At 46.0% G+C, this 27,031-nt stretch overlaps 1 protein-coding gene across 1 annotated transcript; it reads right to left on the bottom strand.

Annotated features, from left to right (window-relative positions):
- On the bottom strand, positions 1 to 25,553 carry LOC311132619 (leucine-rich repeat and calponin homology domain-containing protein 4-like; the record flags this gene model as incomplete). The annotated part of the gene is made up of 17 exons (XM_084165865.1): positions 1 to 1,548; positions 2,493 to 2,570; positions 5,827 to 5,964; positions 6,554 to 6,747; positions 6,838 to 6,898; positions 7,500 to 7,554; positions 11,558 to 11,629; positions 12,047 to 12,181; positions 13,664 to 13,719; positions 13,837 to 13,943; positions 14,588 to 14,702; positions 16,403 to 16,499; positions 18,969 to 19,215; positions 21,261 to 21,366; positions 22,738 to 22,867; positions 22,958 to 23,102; positions 25,505 to 25,553. 17 exons carry the CDS (start codon positions 25,551 to 25,553, stop codon positions 1,348 to 1,350), a joined length of 1,986 nt encoding a protein of 661 aa, XP_084021991.1. The 3' UTR covers positions 1 to 1,347.
- Between the last annotated feature and the right edge of the window lie 1,478 nt (positions 25,554 to 27,031).

The following is a 27,031-nucleotide window of genomic DNA, read 5'->3' as shown; positions in this document are numbered from 1 at the left end:
AAAAATAAATACGACAGAAAAATAATTTAATTCGTTGTTTACATTTTTACAAACATGAAGCATGTTAAGCCGGTCTAAAGTGACCAAACAAACAACAAACAGCAACAACAACAACAACAACAAGTTACCATAAATCATTACAAGGAAATGATTCTGTACCTTCCGTTTTTAGACATGAAAGCATTGCGGATAGCAGTCGGTGTAATGTAGTGTGTAGCAACACCGCCCCCTGGTGGTCACAGTCAGACACGGCAGGCAGAAACAAGTGTAAGGCGTTGGGTCAGTGAGTAGTATTACTGTCAAGTCAGTCATAACAGGCACTAGTGATTGGTCTCATTTTCCCAAAGTGGCTTCCATGAGAAAATGTCTCAATCCTTTCAGCAAATTTTTGAGTCTTAAGAGTCACAAAACGTCCTCTTATTTGATAGACATCGGGTCCTTCATCACCTCAAGGGTTACAACGGGTTCTCTGAGTAGTCAGATGTAGAGACATGCTGTGCATCAGAGGTTAAAGGCTAAGGGCAATAGGCTAAGGCAGTCTACATCTGCATTGCTCGCTGTTTGGGGGTTTTAGGCTGGGTTTCTGTATAAGCACTTTGTGACATCTGCTGATGTAAAAAAGGGATTTATAAATAAAATGTGATTGATTGATGGATGTAGGGGAAGCCCGTAAAAAAGTCAAGTGTTTCTGTATATCTATACTAGAACTGTAGTGTTTTCACTAAAATGTATTTCTCTGCTATTCATTCACATAGGTTGTCACGCAAGAAAGGTATTTACAAAAGGGTATTTCAGATTATATAAATATGGGCCTCGATATATGGGCCAGAGCCATACTCTAAACGTTAAAAGGACGCCAACTCAGTGATCCTTTTGTTATTTGGTTCCATGTCGTGCTCAGCCACACCAGCTGTTGTGCGTACCACACAGTGTGTACTATCATGCTGTGTACGTTTCGAGAGCAGCTGTGAGGTTGGAGGGGGGTAGCTGACAGTCCTTCCTGCGTTGTGAGCCCGTCTCTCACCCTGCATACCAGGACAGCAGCGCGCGTGTGTGTGTGTGTTTTGCACATGTGTATGCGTTTTTCAGGGAATTCACGGTGGATTATTTAAATCCGGGTTGTCTGTGAATGTTCGCATTAGGTGGTCAAATTCACGTCAGTGTCAGTCCGAGTACACACGCTCTCGTGCCATCTCTCTCTCTCTCTCACACACACACACACACACACACACACACACACACCCTCCCTCAGTATCTATGTGACCAGGTGGTATTACAGTGTAGAACAGGCTCCTCAGTATCTATGTGACCAGGTGATAGTACAGTGTAGAACAGGGTCCTCAGTATCTATGTGACCAGGTGACGGTACAGTGTGTAGAGCAGGACCATGACCAGGATGTAGAAGACCAGGAAGCCCTCCGAGAGCAGTGAGGGGCAGGGGTTGTGGGGGGTCTCCCCCTCTACCTCACATTTCACGAGGGCCTCCACACAGCGCAGCACAGCAGGCAGCTTACAGAGAAACACGTCAGAGAACACACACACCTCCGTCTGATAAAGGGAGGGAGAGGGGGAGATGGAGAGGGGGAGATGGAGAGGGGGAGATGGAGAGGGGGAGGGGGAGATGGAGAGGGGAGATGGAGAGGGGGAGATGGAGGGGGAGGGGGAGATGGAGAGGGGGAGATGGAGAGGGGGAGGGGGAGATGGAGAGGGGGAGATGGAGAGGGGGAGATGGAGAGGGGGAGATGGAGAGGGGGAGATGGAGAGGGGGAGATGGAGAGGGAGAGATGGAGAGGGAGAGGGGGAGGGGGAGATGGAGAGGGGGAGATGGAGAGGGGGAGGGGGAGATGGAGAGGGGGAGATGGAGAGGGGGAGATGGAGAGGGGGAGATGGAGAGGGGGAGATGGAGAGGGGAGATGGAGATGGAGAGGGGGAGATGGAGATGGAGTGGGGGGAGATGGAGATGGAGAGGGGGAGATGGAGAGGGGGAGATGGAGAGGGGGAGATGGAGAGGGGGAGATGGAGAGGGGGAGATGGAGAGGGGGAGATGGAGAGGGAGAGATGGAGAGGGAGAGATGGAGATGACAGAGAAAACAGATGAACAAGAGGGGAAGATGACAGAAAGCAGAGATGAACGGAAGAGGGGAAGATGACAGAAAGCAGAGATGAACGGAAGAGGGGAAGATGACAGAAAGCAGAGATGAACGGAAGAGGGGAAGATGACAGAAAGCAGAGATGAACGGAAGAGGGGAAGATGACAGAAAGCAGAGATGAACGGAAGATGACAGAAAACAGAGAGACACAAAGGCAAACAGAATTAGCTTCAAGCACAGAAGGACAATGCAACAAGTAGCTAACAAAAACTGTTTGTAAAGCATTACTGGATCATTTCAGAGCTGAGAAAAATACTACCATACGTGATTAAGGGGACGCCATGACATTTTTACATGTGATGAACCATAGAAAGAAGAAAAGCATCAAAGAGAAGTTGTTACCTCAGGGACCCCCAGCCTACGACAGGCAGAGATGAAGTTCTCCACGTTGAGACGACACTTGGCAGTGCTCAACTTTGGCTAAAGGGGCAGAGAGACCAACATCAGGCAGAGTCAACAACACAGTCCCAGTGTTAACAGACTCACAGTCACAGTGTTAACAGACTCACAGTCACAGTGTTAACAGACTCACAGTCACAGTGTTAACAGACTCACAGTCCCAGTGTTAACAGACTCACAGTCACAGTGTTAACAGACTCACAGTCACAACAGACTCACAGTCACAGTGTTAACAGACTCACAGTCACAGTGTTAACAGACTCACAGTCACAGCGTTAACAGACTCACAGTCACAACACACAGTCACAGTGTTAACAGACTCACAGTCACAGTGTTAACAGATTCACAGTCACAGTGTTAACAGACTCAGTCACAACACACAGTCCGTTTTAACAGACTCAGTCACAGTGTTAACAGACTCACAGTGTTAACAGACTCACAGTCACAACACACAGTCACAGTGTTAACAGACTCACAGTCACAGTGTTAACAGACTCACAGTCACAGTGTTAACAGACTCACAGTCACAGTGTTAACAGACTCACAGTCACAACACACAGTCACAGTGTTAACAGACTCACAGTCACAGTGTTAACAGACTCACAGTCACAACACACAGTCAGTGTTAACAGACTCACAGTCACAGTGTTAACAGACTCACAGTCACAACAGACTCACAGTCACAGTGTTAACAGACTCAAAGTCCCAGTGTTAACAGACTCACAGTCCCAGTGTTAACAGACTCACAGTCCCAGTGTTAACAGACTCACAGTCACAGTGTTAACAGACTCACAGTCACAGTGTTAACAGACTCACAGTCACAGTGTTAACAGACTCACAGTCACAGTGTTAACAGACTCACAGTCACAGTGTTAACAGACTCACAGTCACAACATACTCACAGTCACAACACACAGTCACAGTGTTAACAGACTCACAGTCACACCACACAGTCACAGTGTTAACAGACTCACAGTCACAGTGTTAACAGACTCACAGTCACAGTGTTAACAGACTCAGTCACAACACACAGTCCGTTTTAACAGACTCAGTCACAGTGTTAACAGACTCACAGTCACAACACACAGTCACAGTGTTAACAGACTCACAGTCACAGTGTTAACAGACTCACAGTCACAGCGTTAACAGACTCACAGTCACACCACACAGTCACAGTGTTAACAGACTCACAGTCACAGTGTTAACAGACTCACAGTCACAGTGTTAACAGACTCACAGTCACAACACACAGTCCGTTTTAACAGACTCAGTCACAGTGTTAACAGACTCACAGTGTTAACAGACTCACAGTCACAACACACAGTCACAGTGTTAACAGACTCACAGTCACAGTGTTAACAGACTCACAGTCACAACACACAGTCACAGTGTTAACAGACTCACAGTCAGTGTTAACAGACTCACAGTCACAACACACAGTCACAGTGTTAACAGACTCACAGTCACAGTGTTAACAGACTCACAGTCACAACACACAGTCAGTGTTAACAGACTCACAGTCACAGTGTTAACAGACTCAGTCACAACAGACTCACAGTCACAGTGTTAACAGACTCAAAGTCACAACACACAGTCACAGTGTTAACAGACTCACAGTCACAGTGTTAACAGACTCACAGTCACAACATACTCACAGTCACAACACACAGTCACAGTGTTAACAGACTCACAGTCACAGTGTTAACAGACTCACAGTCACAGCGTTAACAGACTCACAGTCACAACACACAGTCAGTGTTAACAGACTCACAGTCACAGTGTTAACAGACTCACAGTCACAGTGTTAACAGACACAGTCACAACACACAGTCCACAGTGTTAACAGACTCACAGTCACAGTGTTAACAGACTCAGTCACAACACAGTCAAAGTGTTAACAGACTCACAGTCACAGTGTTAGACTCACAGTCACAACACACAGTCACAGTGTTAACAGACTCAGTCACAGTGTTAACAGACTCACAACACACAGTCACAGTGTTAACAGACTCACAGTCACAGTGTTAACAGACTCACAGTCACAACACACAGTCAGTGTTAACAGACTCACAGTCACAGTGTTAACAGACTCACAGTCACAACAGACTCACAGTCACAACCCACAGACAGTGTTAACACCTCTTAAGGATCGGACCCTTTTTTTTCAATTTCCTCCTAAAATGACATACCCAAATCTAACTGCCTGTAGCTCAGGACCTGAAGCCAGGATATGCATATTCTTGATACCATTTGAAAGGAAACACTTTAAAGTTTGTGGAAATGTGAAATTAATGTAGGAGAATATAACACATTAGATCTGGTAAAAGATAATACAAACAAAAAAACATGCCTTTTCTGTCTTTTTTTTGTTCCATCTTTGAAATGCAAGAGGTCACAATATAATATTGCAGTTTAGGCGCAATTTAGATTTTGGCCACTAGATGGCAGCAGTGTGTGCAACGTTTCAGATTGATCCAGTGAAGCATTATTTTGTATAAATTCTGCCCAAATGTGCCGAATTGGTCAATTGATACATTTTCAAGTACATAACTATAGAGAACATACAAAAATGATATGGTAATAGAAAATGTAAGTTTACACACTCCCAGGAATGTCATACATGATGGATCATTAGCTTATACACTAACTTTCACACATCTAGATGGCCGTGGAGCCAGAGACAGCAGGGGTTCAAATTGTAGAACCCATTTCCTACATTTGAATATAAAAATTGATTTTATCAAACAAAACTGTTACATTTTATCTCTGGGACCCTTAGGATGACATTTCAGAGCAAGATTACTGAATGTAAGTACATCATTTACCTTCAGAGGTGAATGTATCAAACCAGTTGCCATGATAAGTTTTTTGTTGTGCACTCTCCTCAAACAATAGCATGGTATTATTTCGCTGTAATAGCTACTGTACATTGGAGAGTGCAGTTAGATTAACAATAATTTAAGCTTTCTGCCCATATAAGACATGTCTATGTCCCGGAAAGTTTGCTGTTACTTTCAACAGTCATGCTAATCACATTAGCGCACTTTAGCGCAAACATCCCGTATACGGGACACCGATCCCGTAGAGGTTAACACAGACTCACAGACACAACACACAGACAGTGTTAACAGACTCAGACACAGAGTTAACACAGACTCACAGACACATCATCAAAACAAATACCATATTATTAACTTTTTGGTCAAATCAAGTCCCGGTCTACTCATTTATTGTAAACTGAGTCAAATTGTACAATATATTTCTGTGATTGGCTTACCACTGCTGGGGAGGGAATGTGGATGATGGACACAGCGCGAGGCCGCATGTGATTGGCCAGCTGGCAGAGGACCGTTCCATTGGACAACGCCTCGCCTAGATCCTCTGGCAGGGTGGTCTTTAACCTCGACTCCAGAGTCTAACAGAGATGGACAGAGAGAGAGAGAGAGAGAGAGATGCAGAGAGATGCAGAGAGAGAGAGATACAGAGAGATGGAGGTAGAGAGAGAGATACAGAGAGATGGAGGTAGAGAGAGAGATACAGAGAGATGGAGGTAGAGAGAGAGATACAGAGAGATGGAGGTAGAGAGAGAGATACAGAGAGATGGAGGTAGAGAGAGAGATACAGAGAGATGGAGGTAGAGAGAGAGATACAGAGAGATGGAGGTAGAGAGAGAGATACAGAGAGATGGAGGTAGAGAGAGAGATACAGAGAGATGGAGGTAGAGAGAGAGATACAGAGAGATGGAGGTAGAGAGAGAGATACAGAGAGATGGAGGTAGAGAGAGAGATACAGAGAGATGGAGGTAGAGAGAGAGATACAGAGAGATGGAGGTAGAGAGAGATGGAGATGAGAGAGATACAGAGAGATGAGGGAGGGGGGGGGGGGGGGGGTCTTAACTGACTTGCCTAGTTAAATAAAGGTTAAATTAAAAAGTAATTAAATTAAAAGAGAAAGAACTGTGGAGGGAAGGAGACGATATAGAAATGAGGTAAACCATGCAATACCTTGCGTAGCTGTGCCACATCTGGCCTTTCCTCTCTCCGCAACATGGAGCGGCCTGCCTCCACCAGACTGTGTGTGGAGCCTGAGATGGAGACCTGGCTGTTGACGCTGCAGCGAGACGAGGTGCGGAACAGGAAGCTGTTGGGTTTCTGGCTCAGGCCTGGAGGAGACGACGCCTTGGGAGACGACGGACCGTCTGAAAAACACACACCTTTTGTTAACTAACATCGGAGTTGTCTGTACTAGGAGACAGGAGGTCGCAGGTGAGCTGTACTGGTGTGTTTACCTGATCGGCTAACAGAGCGCTGAACCGGTGCCACATGAGACAATGACATCTGATCTGCACTCTGTTGAAGGGGGAGAGAGTCAATGACATTATTTACATCCGGTGTGGATTATACAGTCTGGGTACCAGTCTGTTAGTGCTATTATGCGCCCAGTTGGGCAAGAGCACAAACAGATCTGGGACCAGGCTATAGAAGGAGACAACAGATCTGGGACCAGGCTATAGAAGGAGACAACAGATCTGGGACCAGGCTATAGAAGGAGACAACAGATCTGGGACCAGGCTATAGAAGGAGACAACAGATCTGGGACCAGGCTATAGAAGGAGACAACAGATCTGGGACCAGGCTATAGAAGGAGACAACAGATCTGGGACCAGGCTATAGAAGGAGACAACAGATCTGGGACCAGGCTATAGAAGGAGACAACAGATCTGGGACCAGGCTATAGAAGGAGACAACAGATCTGGGACCAGGCTATAGAAGGAGACAACAGATCTGGGACCAGGCTATAGAAGGAGACAACAGATCTGGGACCAGGCTATGAATTATACTGCTGATACTAAATAGTAACACAATACCCATCAAGACAAAAAGAAAGTCAAAAAAATAGAAGAGAGAGTGTACTCTGATGAAAGTATCAAGAGTTGACTGAGAGACTGACCGCACATCGCTGTCTGAGCCCGTTCTGGGACTGGCTGTTCTCTGGTGAGCCACCACTAGGGGGAGACAGAGCACATTCAGAGAGAAAATACACAAACCACAGGTCAGTCACTGTGCACACAGGTGCTACTAATAAAACATAACAGGGGCTGAGAGTAGAAGAAGTTCAGGAGAAAAAAAACCTTACAAAATATAATTATTGTCTGTGTCCATAAAATGTATATAGTAAGTATAAACTGGAAGTAGAGGCCTAAGCGTTGTTGTTCACTAGTTTACTCCAATTAGGGAAGGGATGGTGGGGTTGGAAAGTAGTAAAGGGGAATATATATTTTTTTTTTAAAGGATATGTATGTATGTATGTAAGTGTATGTATGTATGTATATGTATTTTTATCATAGGTACACTTCAACTGTGAGAGACGGAATCTAAAACAAAAATCCAGAAAATCACATTGTATGATTTTTAAGTAATTAATTTGCATTTTATTGCATGACATAAGTATTTGATCACCTACCAACCAGTAAGAATTCCGGCCCTCACAGACCTGTTAGTTTTTCTTTAAGAAGCCCTCCTGTTCTCCACTCATTACCTGTATTAACTGCACCTGTTTGAACTCGTTACCTGTATAAAAGACACCTGTCCACACACTCAATCAAACAGACTCCAACCTCTCCACAATGGCCAAGACCAGAGAGCTGTGTAAGGATATCAGGGATAAAATTGTAGACCTGCACAAGGCTGGGATGGGCTACAGGACAATAGGCAAGCAGCTTGGTGAGAAGGCAACAACTGTTGGCGCAATAATTAGAAAATGGAAGAAGTTCAAGATGACGGTCAATCACCCTCGGTCTGGGGCTCCATGCAAGATCTCACCTCGTGGGGCATCAATGATCATGAGGAAGGTGAGGGATCAGCCCAGAACTACACGGCAGGACCTGGTCAATGACCTGAAGAGAGCTGGGACCACAGTCTCAAAGAAAACCATTAGTAACACACTACGCCATCATGGATTAAAATCCTGCAGCGCACGCAAAGTCCCCCTGCTCAAGCCAGCGCATGTCCAGGCCCGTCTGAAGTTTGCCAATGACCATCTGGATGATCCAGAGGAGGAATGGGAGAAGGTCATGTGGTCTGATGAGACAAAAATAGAGCTTTTTGGTCTAAACTCCACTCGCCGTGTTTGGAGGAAGAAGAAGGATGAGTACAACCCCAAAAACACCATCCCAACCGTGAAGCATGGAGTTTCACGGTTTCCCAACCGTGAAACATCATTCTTTGGGGATGCTTTTCTGCAAAGGGGACAGGACGACTGCACCGTATTGAGGGGAGGATGGATGGGGCCATGTATCGCGAGATCTTGGCCAACAACCTCCTTCCCTCAGTAAGAGCATTGAAGATGGGTCGTGGCTGGATCTTCCAGCATGACAACGACCCGAAACACACAGCCAGGGTAACTAAGGAGTGGCTTCGTAAGAAGCATCTCAAGGTCCTGGAGTGGCCTAGCCAGTCTCCAGACCTGAACCCAATAGAAAATCTTTGGGAGGGAGCTGAAAGTCCGTATTGCCCAGCGACAGCCCCAAAACTTGAAGGATCTGGAGAAGGTCTGTATGGAGGAGTGGGCCAAAATCCCTGCTGCAGTGTGTGCAAACCTGGTCAAGACCTACAGGAAACGTATGATCTCTGTAATTGCAAACAAAGGTTTCTGTACCAAATATTAAGTTCTGCTTTTCTGATGTGTCAAATACTTATGTCATGCAATAAAATGCAAATTAATTACTTAAAAATCATACAATGTGATTTTCTGGATTTTTGTTTTAGATTCCGTCTCTCACAGTTGAAGTGTACCTATGATAAAAAATTACAGACCTCTACATGCTTTGTAAGTAGGAAAACCTGCAAAATCGGCAGTGTATCAAATACTTGTTCTCCCCACTGTATATGTATACATACACTGCTCAAAAAAATTAAGGGAACACTTAAACAACAATGTAACTCCAAGTCAATCACACTTCTGTGAAATCAAACTGTCCACTTAGGAAGCAACACTGATTGACAATAGATTTCACATGCTGTTGTGCAAATGGAATAGACAACAGGTGGAAATTATAGGCAATTAGCAAGACACCCCCAATAAAGGACTGGTTTTGCAAGTGGTGACCACAGACCACTTCTCAGTTCGTATGCTTCCTGGCTGATGTTTTGGTCACTTTTGAATGCTGGCGGTGCTTTCACTCTAGTGGTAGCATGAGACGGAGTCTACAACCCACACAAGTGGCTCAGGTAGTGCAGCTCATCCAGGATGGCACATCAATGCGAGCTGTGGCAAGAAGGTTTGCTGTGTCTGTCAGCGTAGTGTCCAGAGCATGGAGGCGCTACCAGGAGACAAGCCAGTACATCAGGAGACGTGGAGGAGGCCGTAGGAGGGCAACAACCCAGCAGCAGGACTGCTACCTCCGCCTTTGTGCAAGGAGGAGCAGGAGGAGCACTGCCAGAGCCCTGCAAAATGACCTCCAGCAGGCCACAAATGTGCAAGTGTCTGCTCAAACGGTCAGAAACAGACTCCATGAGGGTGGTATGAGGGCCCGACGTCCACAGGTGGGGGTTGGGCTTACAGCCCAACACCGTGCAGGACGTTTGGCATTTGCCAGAGAACACCAAGATTGGCAAATTCGCCACTGGCGCCCTGTGCTCTTCACAGATGAAACCAGGTTCACACTGAGCACGTGACAGACGTGACAGAGTCTGGAGACGCCGTGGAGAACGTTCTGCTGCCTGCAACATCCTCCAGCATGACCGGTTTGGCAGTGGGTCAGTCATGGTGTGAGGTGGAATTTCTTTGGGGGGCCGCCCAGCCCTCCATGTGCTCGCCAGAGGTAGCCTGACTGCCATTAGGTACCGAGATGAGATCCTCAGACCCCTTGTGAGACCATATGCTGGTGCGGTTGGCCCTGGGTTCCTCCTAATGCAAGACAATGCTAGACCTCATGTGGCTGGAGTGTGTCAGCAGTTCCTGCAAGAGGAAGGCATTGATGCTATGGACTGGCCCGCCCGTTCCCCAGACCTGAATCCAATTGAGCACATCTGGGACATCATGTCTCGCTCCATCCACCAACGCCACGTTGCACCACAGACTGTCCAGGAGTTGGCGGATGCTTTAGTCCAGGTCTGGGAGGAGATCCCTCAGGAGACCATCCGCCACCTCATCAGGAGCATGCCCAGGCGTTGTAGGGAGGTCATACAGGCACGTGGAGGCCACACACACTACTGAGCCTCATTTTGACTTGTTTTAAGGACATTACATCAAAGTTGGATCAGCCTGTAGTGTGGTTTTCCACTTTAATTTTGAGGGTGACTCCAAATCCAGACCTCCATGGGTTGATACATTTGATTTCCATTGATAATTTTTGTGTGATTTTGTTGTCAGCACATTCAATTATGTAAAGAAAAAAGTATTTAATAAGATTATTTCATTCATTCAGATCTAGGATGTGTTATTTTAGTGTTCCCTTTATTTTTTTGAGCAGTGTATATATGTATAGAAACATGGGATACAGACAATGACATTGATAGAAGTTACAATCTATCTGCAATATTAAGCTGATCTACCCCCTAAATAAATAATAATATAATATGCCATTTAGCAGATGCTTTTATCCAAAGCGACTTAGAGTCATGTGTGCATACATTTTTACATATGGGTGGTCCCGGGGATCGAACCCACTACCCTGGCGTTACAAGCGCCATGCTCTACCAATTGAGCTACAGAGGACCATAACAGGGGCTTTGAAAAAACAAAGACGTCTGCGCTTAGACAGGCAGACCAATACTGATATTTTCCCCCACTAATTGGTATTTTGACCAATCAGATCAGCTCTGAAAAATATCTGATGTGAAAAATGTGATTGGTCCAACGACCAATTAGAGGAAAAAATATTGGGCTGCCTGTCTAAATGCAGTCTACATTAACATTTCACACAACGCATGCCTCAATTCAGGCAGTAAAAGTGATTTCTCACTCCCTGGACTAGCTTGGTTCATGTAAGATTTAAGGTCTCTTACCTCGAGCTACTTCCTGTCTGTGACAGCGTCGCCACATGGCTTCCTGTTTTGGCCGTTGTAGTCTTCAGTAAACTGGAAGGAGAGGTTTAGAAATCAGATATGGAATGGAAAGGCGGTTGTTTCCATAGAAAGTTAAGTCTATAGCTGTGTACAACTGCCTTGTCGTTCACCATTTGAAGAAGTGAAATATCCACACAGCCAAAATAACCATAAGTCCTCTATCGCACAAGTTGACTAGCAGCTGGTTGTAAATAGATAAGTTGGCACAATGACCTTAAAAAAACATTTTAAATTGGGGTGGGATTTTATTTGTTATATATTTTTTGCACGAACTCTGTTGATTGTCCGGTTTAAAAAAAAATCAAAAATGTGATCACAGCTTTTTAAAGTATATATGTTTGTGTCAGGCCTTAACAGCCAGCTTCCATTATAGAAAGGATCCCCCCCCTCTCCCTCTCCCTCCCCCCCCCCCCCCCCCTCCCCCCTCACCTGTTGTCTCTGGCCGTGTGGTCTCTCCGCTGATGGATCCTCTCTCTCTCCTGCCAGATGAGCAGGGTACCTGGTCTCCTCCTCTCCTCCAGGGTGGGACTGGAGGGGGACGGGTGTGACACACTGACACTGGACCTGGGAGAGGGAGAGAGAGGGGAGAAGGAGAGTGAAGGATATGGAGAAAGAGGGTGAGCATATAAAAGCACACTGACACTGGACCTGGGAGAGGGAGAGAGAGGGGAGAAGGAGAGTGAAGGATATGGAGAAAGAGGGTGAGCATATAAAAGCACAGTGAATGGGAGCAAAAGTCAAAAAAGGGAGTGATGACCGAACAAATATTGCGCGGTGTCATATTGCGCGGTGGTGTCATATTGCGCGGCGGTGTCATATTGTTATGCATCAACATAGCCTCCCATTCAGTTGAAAACTGGCCAACTGTTGCTGTTGGTTGTAGTGGCTTGATGTCACATCAACCCATAACCAGCGTTTCCCAAACTCGGTCCAGGGGACCCCAAGGGGTGCACGTTTTGGTTTTTGCCCTAACACTACACAGCTGATTCAACTCATCATCAATCTTTGATCGTTTGAATCAGCTGTGTAGTGCTAGAGCAAAAACCAAAACGTGCACCCCTTGGGGTGTCCAGGACCGAGTTTGGGAAACCCTGCCATAACCCTTCAATCCACTGATCTAACCACTGCAGCCAACCCAACAACCACAGGCAAACACATAGAAATGGGCGTGAGTAGTGGAGTACTCGAACGGACGACAAAACCCGATCTTTAACCAGAGATATTTTTTAAAAAATCAAATACTGTAAAACCATTTGTCGGATTTATTTCATAACTCGTCTAAATAAAATAAAAAATGTATATTGAGATAGAGAGGGGTTAACTATCACATTGTAACTTCTATATTTAAAATGTCAAAATACTGTATAAAAATATATATTTTTCTCCCCCTCCCCAACAGGGTGCGTGTGTGTTCCCCCTGGTTGGGTCAGTCAGTGAGTGGTGTTAGTAATGGGAACCGCAGTCTGTTGACTTTTCCCAGCTCCTCAAACACTCCCTGAGAGGCTGACCTTGTAAAACAAGGCAGGGAGAGAGAGTGTGATCAAAAGAGTATCTGTCCTTTCCAATCTGAAAGGCTGACGGGCGGTTGCTGTGTATGAGACTGTGTACACATAGCCAGACAGTCAAACTGCTGAATCCGCAGTGAAACTGTTGCAGGAACAAGAGTCGAATATAATTGGCACTGACACACAAACACCACAATCACATACCCTTGTGGGTACATGGCTGAGAGTGAAGTTTCCTTGTGCAGTATCAATGCTGTGTGTGTGTGTGTGTGTGTGTGTGTGTGTGTGTGTGTGTGTGTGTGTGTGTGTGTGTGTCACAGGATGCTGCTGAGGGGAGGACGGCTCATAATAATGGCTGGAACGGAGCAAATGGAATGGCATCAAACACCATGGAAACCATGTGGTGAATGTATTTGACACCATTCCACTGATTTCGCTGCAGTCATTACCACGAGCCACCAACCTTGTGTGTGTGTGTGTGTGTGTGTGTGTGTGTGTGTGTGTGTGTGTGTGTGTGTGTGTGTGTGTGTTTGTGTCTCACCTGCTTCTAGAACAGTCTTGTGTTTGGGGAGGTGGTGAGGATTCCTTTGCATTCTCCTGAGAACAACACCATGTCGTCGTTAGATACACATCTACTCATCATAAAGACATGTATAACACATATAAGCATGAATAAAAGCCTTTATAAGCATTCATAAAAGGTGTTCTCCTAACCTGCGGGGGCGCTGTGGAGGGGGGAGTGGGACGATTCGTCCTGCACTCTTCCTCCTCCTCGGTGACGCTGCGGTCTATGAAATGCACCTGCTCTGCCTCCCCATTCACTGTGAAAACCAAGAAAAGAGAGGGAGAGATGAGGAGGGGAGAGGAGAGGGGGAGGATGAAAGATATTACAGACAGTCAAATAACATTAGGGAATGTCTCGAAGGGTATTAAAATAGTGTAGCCTTTTTATTAGAAGAGGGAGAGGAGGATATGAACAAGATTTAGGAGAACAGAGCACTATCCGTCTCTGAAAATAAAATTCCTGTTTTGTTACAATAAGCATGTTCCTTTCCTCAGTGAGTGGGCTAATATTTAATTTGTTATGGTTTTGAAGGGTGTATCAATACTGTGAATCTTTATTAGGGGACTGAGGATATGAGTCACTAGATGACATCACAAGGAGAACAGTCAGAAATAAAACCCATAGATTCCCAAGGGCTTTACTACTCTCCCCGGTGACTATGTTCTTGCCCTGGTTTCCCGGTTCTAGAGCTGGTCTCCCGGACACAGATTTCAATGGAGAATCTAATGCGTTTGAGTCCAGGAGTAGGCTAAATGTGTGTCTGAGAAGGCGGCCCGTAACGTCTGAGATGGTTGTCAGGGGTTAGCTGGAACAGAAAGCCTGTAGCTCTGCAGGACCTGGGTGTGTGACTTCCTGACGCTATAATGTGTGATGGGGTTTTAGTTCGAGCTCACTCCTCACCCGTGTCTGGGGTCTCTGTGAGGGAAGAGTCGTCCTCCACCTCTTCCTCCAGGTTCCTCTGGTCTCTAGTGAGCTCAGCCATGCGCAGGGACCGCTCCGAAAAGTCATCTGCAGACTGGACACACAGATAGAGAAGGAGAGAGCGGGACACGTACACTACCAGTCAAAAGTTTGGACACACCTACTCATTCAAGGCTTTTTGTTTATTTTCTACATTGTAGAATAATAGTGAAGACATCAAAACTATGACACAACACATATGGAATCATGTAGTAACCAAAAAAGTGTTAAACAAATCAAAATATATTTTATATTTGAGATTCTTCAAATAGCCACCCTTTGCCTTGATGACAGCTTTGCACACTCTTGGCATTCTCTCAACCAGCTTCATGATGTAGTCACCTGGAATGCATTTCAATTAACAGGTGTGCCTCCTTAAAAGTTAATTTGTGGAATTTATTTCCTTCTTAATGTGTTTGAGCCAATCAGTTGTGTTGTGACACGGTAGGGGGGGTATACAGAAGATATCCCTATTTGGTAAAAGACCAAGTCCATATTATGGCAAGAACAGCTCAAATAAACAAAGAGAAACAACAGTCCATCATTACGTTAAGACATGAAGGTCAGTCAATACGCAACATTTCAAGAACTTTGAAAGTTTCTTCAAGTACAGTCGCAAAAAACATCAAGCGCTATGATGAAACTGGCTCTCATGAGGACTGCCACAGGAATGGAAGACCCAGATTTACCTCTGCTGCAGAGGATAAGTTCATTGGAGTTACCAGCCTCACAAATTGCAACACAAATAAATGCTTCAGAGTTCAAGTAACAGACACATCTCAACATCAACTGTTCAGAGGAGACTGCGTGAATCAGGCCTTAATGGTCGAATTGCTGCAAATAAACCACCACTAAAGGACACCAATAAGAAGAAGAAACCTGCTTGGGCCAAGAAACACCAGCAATGGACATTAGACCGGTGGAAAACTGTCCTTTGGTCTGGAGTCCAAATTGGAGATTTTTGGTTCCAACCACCGTGTCTTTGTGAGATGCGGTGCGGGTGAACGGATTATCTCTGCATGTGTATTTCCCACCGTAAAGAATGGAGGAGGTGGTGTTATGGTGTGGGGGTGCTTTGCTGGTGACACTATCTGTGATTTATTTAGAAATCAAGGCACACTTAACCAGCATGGCTACCACGCCATCCCATCTGGTTTGGGCTTAGTGGGACTATCATTTGTTTTTCAACAGGACAATGACCCAACACACCTCCAGGCTGTGTAAGGGCTATTTTACCAAGAAAGAGAGTGATGGAGTGCTGCATCAGATGACCTGGCCTCCACAATCCCCCGACCTCAACCCAATTGAGATGCTTTGGGATGAGTCGGACCGCAGAGTGAAGGAAAAGCAGCCAACAAGTGCTCAGCATATGTGGGAACTCCTTCAAGACTGTTGGAAAAGCATTCCAGGTGAAGCTGGTTGAGAGAATGCCAAGAGTGTGCAAAGCTGTCGTCAAGGCAAAGGGTGGCTATTTGAAAATAAAATATATTTTGATTTGTTTAACACTTTTTTGGTTAATAGTTTTGATGCCTTCACTATTATTCTACAATGTAGAAAATAGTAAAAAAAAGAAAGAAAATCCCTTGAATATGTAGGTGTGTCCAAACATTTGACTGCTTCTGTAGGTCTGACACATTGATTTAGGGCAGATGGTAGTACCACCGTTCTTCACGCAAGGTAGAGAGACACACGCACACAAAGAGATAATTGCAAGGTAGTAACACCACAAACTAACTCGGACTCTGGTTGCCTCACCTCGTTCCCAGACCATCTCTTGCTGCCGCTGTCCACACTGTTGAAGCCAGAGTCCAAACCTCCATACTGACCTGAGAACAACTCATGGTCCGACAGACTGTAGGGAGACATTAGGACCACACACACACATACACACACACACACACACAAACACACAAACACACACACACACACACATCAGTATTCAGCACACACACACACACACACACTAGTGCTGCGTGGGTTAACTCATAACCCGCAGTCCCCGTGGTTATATCCGTGGTGGCGTTAAATAAAACAATGCATTAAAAATCCATAAAATGTATAACACTTGTGCAAATTCATATCTACAGGATACATTTAGACTTTTCTTTCATTATTTGTATCTGGCATGTGTGTAAGCCCAAGCTTTAGTGCTGCCTGAAACCTGGCACAGTGGACGCTCTACTGTTTCTCAACAGTGCTGCAAGCGAAAGACAAAGTAGGCGATTACAGCCTCATAACTGGACAGTGCGTACTTCGATATTCTAAACTTCGATGGGGTTATAGCCTATTTTCTAAGACAATTTTTTATTTTTATTCAATGTTTTATTTAATTCATATGCTGGTATAGGCTATTAGCCCACACAGGCAGTCGGCCTACAAGAGGTCCATTTAATGTTTCACATTGTGTTTAGTTTCAGCATAACCATTGGCTACTGTTCAATAAGCCTTTTCAAATGAATAGGCCTAGATGCTCAAGAAAAACACAATTGTTCAATAAATTATTCAAGGGTAGTAGCCTAATTGTACAGTGTATTTTCACAAAAGCATACGCAAGGTGTAAGTTCAGGTTGTTTGACATTTTTGTGTTTCAACAAAACATTAGGCTACTGTTCGCAATAGGCATAAATAGTTGATAAATAAAATGTTCAAGAAGAACATTATTCTTCAGTAAATGTTCAAGAGAAAAAAAGGGAACTGTATGGCGCATTTTCTATATTTGCAGGTTGGGTCGGTACTGTAATATCCTTTCTTCTATTGACTCACCAGCTGTACAAGCCGGTAGGTCTCGGCAGTCACCAGCTGTACAAGCCGGTAGGTCTCGGCAGTCACCAGCTGTACAAGCCGGTAGGTCTCGGCAGTCACCAGCTGTACAAGCCGGTAGGTCTCGGCAGTCACCAGCTGTACAAGCCGGTAGGTCTCGGCAGTCACCAGCTGTACAAGCCGGTAGGTCTCGGCAGTCACCAGCTGTACAAGCCGGTAGGTCTCGGCAGTCACCAGCTGTACAAGCCGGTAGGTCTCGGCAGTCACCAGCTGTACAAGCCGGTAGGTCTCGGCAGTCACCAGCTGTACAAGCCGGTAGGTCTCGGCAGTCACCAGCTGTACAAGCCGGTGGTCTCGGCAGTCACCAGCTGTACAAGCCGGTAGGTCTCGGCAGTCACCAGCTGTACAAGCCGGTAGGTCTCGGCAGTCACCAGCTGTACAAGCCGGTAGGTCTCGGCAGTCACCAGCTGTACAAGCCGGTAGGTCTCGGCAGTCACCAGCTGTACAAGCCGGTAGGTCTCGGCAGTCACCAGCTGTACAAGCCGGTAGGTCTCGGCAGTCACCAGCTGTACAAGCCGGTAGGTCTCGGCAGTCACCAGCTGTACAAGCCGGTAGGTCTCGGCAGTCACCAGCTGTACAAGCCAGTAGGTCTCGGCAGTCACCAGCTGTACAAGCCAGTAGGTCTCGGTAGTCACCAGCTGTACAAGCCAGTAGGTCTCGGTAGTCACCAGCTGTACAAGCCAGTAGGTCTCGGTAGTCACCAGCTGTACAAGCCAGTAGGTCTCGGTAGTCACCAGCTGTACAAGCCAGTAGGTCTCGGTAGTCACCAGCTGTACAAGCCAGTAGGTCTCGGTAGTCACCAGCTGTACAAGCCAGTAGGTCTCGGTAGTCACCAGCTGTACAAGCCAGTAGGTCTCAGTAGTCACCAGCTGTACAAGCCAGTAGGTCTCGGTAGTCACCAGCTGTACAAGCCAGTAGGTCTCAGTAGTCACCAGCTGTACAAGCCAGTAGGTCTCGGTAGTCACCAGCTGTACAAGCCAGTAGGTCTCGGTAGTCACCAGCTGTACAAGCCAGTAGGTCTCGGTAGTCACCAGCTGTACAAGCCAGTAGGTCTCGGTAGTCACCAGCTGTACAAGCCAGTAGGTCTCGGTAGTCACCAGCTGTACAAGCCAGTAGGTCTCGGTAGTCACCAGCTGTACAAGCCAGTAGGTCTCAGTAGCCACTCCAAGTCCATTTGGTTTTTCTTTGTCATCCCTTACTGATCTGTTATTATTCATTGATGTATGTGATTCCTCTGCCATCTCCCTCCATCCTTCCCTCTCATCGTGTAATTAACTGTTAGATTAAAAGGTCAATTAAGTTTTTACACCTGCATTACTAGCTGTTTGGGGTTTTAGGCTGGGTTTCTGTACAGCACTTCGAGATATTAGCTGATGTAAGAAGGGCTATATAAAATAAAATTGATTGATTGATTGATTGAATTAAGTCAATAGATCAACTCTCCATCTCGTCTCCTCCCTCCCCTCCTCCTCCTTCTCCTCTCCCTCCCTTCCCCTCTCACCAGCTATTAAACCCTGTAGGTCTCAGGGCTCTCTCCAGCTCCTCCTGGCTCCTCTTGCAGGCCTCGATGTTGAGGAACTTGAAGATGTGGTACTTCCCCTTGGAGCAGATCTGGGCGGGCGGCTGCTGCAGGGGGTTGTTGTCCAAGACTATGGTCTGGAGTTGGCGCAGGTGACGGTAACACACGGGCACGCGGGAGATGTGGTTACAGGACACGTCTAACCGGACCAGGGGCAACTCGGACAACTCTGAGAGGTAGAGAGCTGTAGTTTAGTGTCAAGCTGATATCTAATCATCATGGAAATTACTGTATCATGGGAAATAATAAAAAATACACTTTTGTCACTATCAAGTCAATGCTTTGATAGCCTTGAGGGGAAGGGGGGGGGGGGGACTTTCATTTGAACTATGATTTAGCAATTATGTTTTATTCAATTCACATAAGGCCTGAAACAACTTTTCTCAAACCGTGTCGACTCAAATGGAGGTGTTTCAGTGGTTGTAACCCATGTTATCTTGTTCTGAGAACCTGGAGGTTGGAGGGGAGCTCAGGGCAGGATTAGCGGATGGAGGGGCGCTATGAGGCCAGAGCTATACCGGCACCGTACAGGTCACACGGTCACAGGCAGCAGGCTTGTTTCACTGTGGGATTTCAGTGCCGTTGTTTACAACTACTGTATTGGTTTGTTTGGGTTAAAGCATCTGGTAGTGGTAGTCTGGTTTGTTTCACAACAGGGTCAGAGAGGAGATATCAGGGGAAGTAGAGTGTTATCATCTAGGTTACGAACAGTTGGACTTATGCCTAATTTATACACTATATACACAAAGGTATGTGGAAACCCCTTTCAAAATGAGTGGATTCGGCTATTTCAGCCACACCGTTGCTGACAGGTGTATAATGTCGAGCACACAGCCATGCAATCTCCATAGACAAACATTGGCAGTAGAATGCCCTTACTGAAGAGCTCAGTGACTTTCAACGTGGCACCGTCATAGGATGCCACCTTTCCAACAAGTCAGTTCGTCAAATGTCTAGGCCCCTTAGTTCCAGTGAAGGGAAATCTTAACGCTACAGTATACAATGACATTCTAGACGATTCTGTGCTTCCAACTTTGTGGCAACAGTTTGGGGAAGGCCCTTTCCTGTTTCAGCATGACAATGCCCCCGTGCACAAAGTGAGGTCCCTACAGGAATGGTTTGTCGAGATCGGTGTGGAAGAACTTGACTGGCCTGCACAGAGCCCTGACTTCAGCCCCATCGAACAACTTTGGGATGAATTGGAACGCCGACTGCGAGCCAGGCCTAATCGCCCAACACCAGTGCCCAACCTCACTAATGCTCTTGTGGCTGAATGGACACGCTGACACACAGAGGTGTATTAGCAGTGGTATTCAAAGTCAGGGTCACGACCCCTAGTGCGGTCGTGGGTAAACTGCAGCGGCGGGGGGTTGCCAAATTGTTTTAGGAATAAAAAAAATGTGGAATACAGATTATTGTATGGGACAATATACAAATGTTTTTGAGAAAGATAAATTAGAAAAATTACATTTGATAGACTAAATGTATTTATTGGTTTCTTTTCATTTTGATAAGAGATTAAAAAATGTTATGAATTGAAGGTTATTTTTTGATTTAAAAATGTACAGATTTGAAAGGGATAATCCACCCCAAACCACTAATTCCCATGATTAATAGTGTTAAACAACACTAATATGTGAAAACAATATTTTTGGTGAACAAATGTTACATTTTGTCATTATAAAAAGGTTGGTAGCAACATGCAAAAATTGTTGTGGAAATCTTTTGCTGCTCAAGTTGACTAGAAACCCCACAATGCAATGCTCCCTCTCTGGGATGGCTGGCTCGCTAGCTACATACAATAATACCAGTCAATATCAGCATGTGAAGGAGCTAGTTAGCTGTAAAATCGCCTAAAACAAACTGCCCTATCAATTTAGGAGTCTCTCACCCGAGTTCAACTCGCAGTTCGCCCAGAGCGATGCAGAGTACGTTGCTATGACGACAACAGCCCTTTCCCACAGACACACAGGGCGCATTGCGAGATGGTACTTGAAGGCGAAACATGAGTTGAATAATTTGGTACGCCGTTTAGATTGAGCACATCTAAGCAAAATATATACTTTATCATGACGATATTAAAAAAAACGGATGGATGTGTTCTTGACAAGTATGGCCATGGGGTCCCCCGCTGAAAAAGTTTGAATACCACCGGTATATATGGTGTACGTAGGGGTCAAAGGTCAGGGGTGTGTGTGTGTGTTTGTCTCTCACCCTCTGGCAGCGTAGTGAGCTGGTTCCTCCTCAGGTTGAGATCTCTCAGGCACTCCAGCTGACCCAGCTCCACAGGCAAACACTGCAGGCCATTACAACTCACATCCTACAGGACAGAGGAAAACCAGTTCACCAAAAGTCTAACGGCAACCCAGGCCTTGACTACACCCCAAAGAGTATGCAAGAAAGAAGGTCAAGAGAGAGAGAGAGAGAAAGAGAGAGAGAGAGAGAGATATAGAGAGAGAGAGAAGGGGGAGGTAAAGAAGGGAGAGTGAGGGAAAAGGGGCTATAGGTCAGAAAGGAGAAGCAGCATATTAGAAATGTGGGTGGGGTGGGGGTGGGGGGGAGACAGATAGACAGACAGGACAGAGAAAGGAAGAGTGAGACAGGACTGAAAAATGAATGAGACAGACAGGACTGTGAGCCAGCCAGTGAGGGCAGAGAGAGGAACAGATAGACAGCAGGAGAGAGGGGAGAGGAACAGAGAACCTAAAGCAAACAGGACCACAGTAACAGACTACAAGAGAGATAGCTAGAGAAAAGAGAGAGAGAGACATATTGACAGATACCTAGAGAAAAACAAAGAGATCAGACAGCCCTGTGCGGTGGGTAGTGGGTAACCCGAGGCGTGGGTAGTGGGTAACCTGAGGCGTGGGTAGTGGGTAACCTGAGGCGTGGGTAGTGGGTAACCTGAGGCGTGGGTAGTGGGTAACCTGAGGCGTGGGTAGTGGGTAACCTGAGGCGTGGGTAGTGGGTAACCTGAGGCGTGGGTAGTGGGTAACCTGAGGCGTGGGTAGTGGGTAACCTGAGGCGTGGGTAGTGGGTAACCTGAGGCGTGGGTAGTGGGTAACCTGAGGCGTGGGTAGTGGGTAACCTGAGGCGTGGGTAACCTGAGGCGTGGGTAGTGGGTAACCTGAGGCGTGGGTAGTGGGTAACCTGAGGCGTGGGTAGTGGGTAACCTGAGGCGTGGGTAGTGGGTAACCTGAGGCGTGGGTAGTGGGTAACCTGAGGCGTGGGTAGTGGGTAACCTGAGGCGTGGGTAGTGGGTAACCTGAGGCGTGGGTAACCTGAGGCGTGGGTAACCTGAGGCGTGGGTAACCTGAGGCGTGGGTAGTGGGTAACCTGAGGCGTGGGTAGTGGGTAACCTGAGGCGTGGGTAGTGGGTAACCTGAGGCGTGGGTAGTGGGTAACCTGAGGCGTGGGTAGTGGGTAACCTGAGGCGTGGGTAGTGGGTAACCTGAGGCGTGGGTAGTGGGTAACCTGAGGCGTGGGTAGTTGGTAACCTGAGGCGTGGGTAACCTGAGGCGTGGGTAACCTGAGGCGTGGGTAACCTGAGGCGTGGGTAGTGGGTAACCTGAGGCGTGGGTAGTGGGTAACCTGAGGCGTGGGTAACCTGAGGCGTGGGTAACCTGAGGCGTGGGTAACCTGAGGCGTGGGTAGCGGGTAACCTGAGGCGTGGGTGTGTATTACTACGTACCAGCTGTCTGAGGTGTGTGAGGGTGTGTATGGATCTGGGCAGGGCCGACAGCTTGTTGTTGCTGACGATCAGGACTCGCAGGAGGGGCAGCTGACAGACCGAGGGGGGCAGGCTGGAGAGAAGGTTACGGCTGCAAAGACAGACACACAGAACAATGATGAATAGACATACACGCAGGCAACTGAACGAGTGCAAGGAGTTGAAAAGCGCTGTGTGCTACCTGAGGTTGAGGTAGGTGAGAGCCTGTAGGTGGCAGAGGCTGGGGGTGAGGGAGCGAACACAGTTGTGATACAAGCTGAGCGTCTCCAAGGAGATGAACTGGCACAGCTCCTCTGGCAGCTCACACAGACGGTTCTTTGACAGGTCTGAAACAAGAAGAACCAATCACACAGTCAATAATACTGGTATATTGGACAACGGCAACCAATCACAGTCAATAATATTGCCATGAGAAACAAAGAGAACCAATCACAGTCAATGATACTGAAATAAAAGACAAAAAGGACCAAATCACAGTCAATGACTATACAGTTGAAGTCGGAAGTTTACATACACTTAGGTTGGAGTAATAAAAACTTGTTCTTCAACCACTCCACAAATGTCTTGTTAACAAACTATAGTTTTGGCAAGTCGGTTAGGACATCTACTTTGTGCATGACACAAGTAATTTTTCCAACAATTGTTTACAGACAGATGATTTCACTTATAATTCACTGTATCACATTTCCAGTGGGTCAGAAGTTTACATACACTAAGTTGACTGTGCCTTTAAACAGCTTGGAAAATTCCAGAAAATGATGTCATGGCTTTAGAAGCTTCTGATAGGCTAATTGACATCATTTGAGTCAATTGGAGGTGTACCTGTGGATATATTAAAACAGTGTCTCTTTGCTTGACATCATGGGAAAATCAAAAGTAATCAGGCAAAACCTCAGAAAATAAATTGTAGACCTCCATCCTTGGGAGCAATTTCCAAACGCCTGAAGGTACCACGTTTATCTGTACAAACAATAGTACGCAAGTATAAACACCATGGGACCACGCAGCCGTCATACCGCTCAGGAAGGAGACGCTTTCTGTCTCCTAGAGATGAACGTACTTTGGTGCGAAAAGTGCAAATCAATCCCAGAACAACAGCAAAGGACCTTGTGAAGATGCTGGAGAAAACAGGTACAAAATTATCTATATCCACAGTAAAACGAGTCCGATATCGACATAACCTGAAAGGCCCCTCAGCGAGGAAGAAGCCATTGCTCCAAAACCGCCATAGAAAAGCCAGACTACGGTTTGCAACTGCACATGGGGACAAAGATCGTACTTTTTGGAGAAATGTCCTCTGGTCTGATGAAACCAAAATAGAACTGTTTGGCCATAATTATCATCGTTATGTTTGGAGGAAAAAGGGGGATGCTTGCAAGCCGAAGAACACCATCAAAACCGTGAAGCACGGGAGTGACAGCATCATGCTGTGGGGGTGCTTTGCTGCAGGAGGGACTGGTGCACTTCACAAAATAGACGGCATCATGAGGAAGGAAAATTATGTGGATATATTGAAGCAACATCTCAAGACATCAGTCAGTAAGTTAAAGCTTGGTCGCAAATGGGTCTTCCAAATGGACAATGACCCCAAGCATACTTCCAAAGTTGTGGCAAAATGGCTTAAGGACAACAAAGTCAAGGTATTGGAGTGGCCATCACAAAGCCCTGACCTCAATCCTATAGAACATTTGTTGGCAGAACTGAAAAAGTGTGTGCGAGCAAGGAGGCCTACAAACCTGACTCAGTTACACCAGCTCTGTCAGGAGGAATGGATCAAAATTCACCCAACTTATTGTGGGAAGCTTGTGGTAGGCTACCTGAAACGTTTGACCCAAGTTAAACAATTTAAAAAAGGCAATTCTACCAAATACTAATTGAGTGTATGTAAACTTCTGACCCACTGGGAATGTGATGAAAGAAATAAAAGCTGAAATTAAATAATTCTCTCTACTATTATTCTGACATTTCACATTCTTAAAATAAAGTGGTGATCCTAACTGACCTAAAACAGGGAATTTTTACTAGGATTAAATGTCAGGAATTGTGAAAAACTGAGTTTAAATGTATTTGGTTAAGGTGTATGTAAACTTCCGACTTCAACTGTAAATCCATGAGAAACAAAAAGGACCAATCACACATCAAATGATACTGACATGAGAGACAAAAAGGACCAATTAAATGAATGGATCGTCGGACCAGTACACAATCTACAAGAAAAAGAGACCAAAAGAGGATAATTCACTACCATTGTAATATGGGTTGGTGGGTGAATGAATAACACAGGGAGAGAGACCCAAACTAGCCGCTGACTGACCTGGACAAAGACAAGTACACAAGGTTCATGGGCATCGACAGCAGTCATACTCGTAGTTTGATATTTTGGATTCTTCATCATGCAATATGAATGCATTTGAACCAGGGAAGAAAATAAAAAAAAATCCCTTTCCAAAGCATTGGCCAAAAATGAACAAAGAGCTCAAAGACTACACTGACCGATCCTGGCAGACGGGACTCTACCAAGGCCATGTGTCCATTTTTGAGCACAGACAAAATGTGTTTGTTTTTCTCCAAATATAGGCTGAATAGCCTGCTTTGCAGCTGCAGCACCTTGCTGGATGAATGAATGGATGGATGCCCCAGTCAACTGTCTCTCAACATTATCTCCCTCTCTCCCTCCCTCTCTCTCTCTCCCTCTCTCACTCTCTCGCTCCCTCTCCCTCTCTCTTACTCTCATCCAAGTTCTCTTCCCAACATTTGTCTCCTTTTAGCGCTATCATTGTTTTTCTTAGCTCTTGCCAGTTTCTCATTCTTTGTGTGGCCTGTCTTCCCCTCCTCTCCCTGTAAAGGAGGGTTGGGGCGGGCAGTGTTCTCCGGCCTCACCGAGCGTGCGGAGCATGGAGAATTTGACCGTGGAGCTCCGTATAGGCCCTGTAACCGAGCTTGTGTGTGTGGGGGTGTATACTGTGTGTGTGCATACATACAGTGCATTCTGAAAGTATTCAGACCCCTTGACTTTTTCCACATTTTGTTACGTTACAGCCTTATTCTAAAATTGATTTTTTTTTTTATCCTCAAGCTACACACAATAACCCATAATTACAAAGCAAAAACAGGTTTTTAGAGATTTTTTACGTAAGTATTCAGACCCTCTACTCAGTACTTTGTTGAAGCACCATTGGCAGCGATAACAGCCTCGAGTCTTCTTGGATATGACTCTACAAGCTTGGCACACCTGTATTTGGGGAGTTTCTCCCATTCTTCTCTGCAGATCCTCACAAACGCTGTCAGGTTGGATGGGGAGCGTCGCTGCACAGCCATTTTCAATCTATCCAGAGATGTTCGACCGGGCTCTGGCTGGGCCAATCAATGACATTGAAACTTGTCCCAAAGCCACTCCTGCGTTGTCTTGGCTGTGTGCTTAGGGTCGCTGTCCTGTTGGAAGGTGAACCTTCGCCCCAATCTGAGGTCCTGAGCGCGCTGGAGCAGGTTTTCATCAATGATCTCTCTGTACTTTGTTTCGTTCATCTTTCCCTCGATCCTGACTAGTCTCCCAGTCCCTGCCGCTGAAAATAATCCCCACAGCATGATGCTGCCACCACCATGCTTCACCGTAGGGATGGTGCCAGGTTTCCTCCAGATGTGACGCTTGGCATTCAGTCCAAAGAGTTTCATCTTGGTTTCATCAGACCAGAGAATCTTGTTTCTCATTGTCCGAGAGTCCTTTAGGTGCCTTTAGGCAAACTCCAAGCAAAATAATCTAAAAACATGTTTTCGCTTTGTCATTATGGGGTATTGTGTGTAGATTGATGAGGGAAATGTTTTATTTAATCAATTTTAGAAAAAGGCTGTAATGTAACAGAATGTGGAAAAAGGGAGTGGGGTCTGAATACTTTCCGAATGCACTTTATTTTCGTCTCTCATGTCTATGTATGGCTGTGGTCAGAGTGCTCCAGGACAGTGCTGTGGTCACAGTGCTCCAGGACAGTGCTCCAGGACAGTGCTCCAGGACAGGGTAGGGAAAAGCTGGCTTTAATAAAAGGCAGCGGTGGAAAAAAGTATCCAATTGTCATACTTGAGTAAAAGTAAAGATAACTTAATAGAAAATGACTCAAGTTGACACGGTCGCCAGCTGTACTGGGTTTCCTCCGACACATTGGTGCGGCTGGCTTCCAGGTTAAGCGAGCAGTGTGTCAAGAAGCAGTGCGGCTTGGCAGGGTCGTGTTTCGGCGGAAGCATGGCTCTCGACCGTCGCATC

Source organism: Coregonus lavaretus (assembly GCF_964263955.1).
Source record: "Coregonus lavaretus genome assembly, chromosome: 7".
NCBI classification, from domain to species: Eukaryota; Metazoa; Chordata; class Actinopteri; order Salmoniformes; family Salmonidae; genus Coregonus; species Coregonus lavaretus.
The sequence above is the reverse complement of the archived record's forward strand: the minus strand, read 5'-3'. Positions and strand labels throughout refer to the sequence as shown.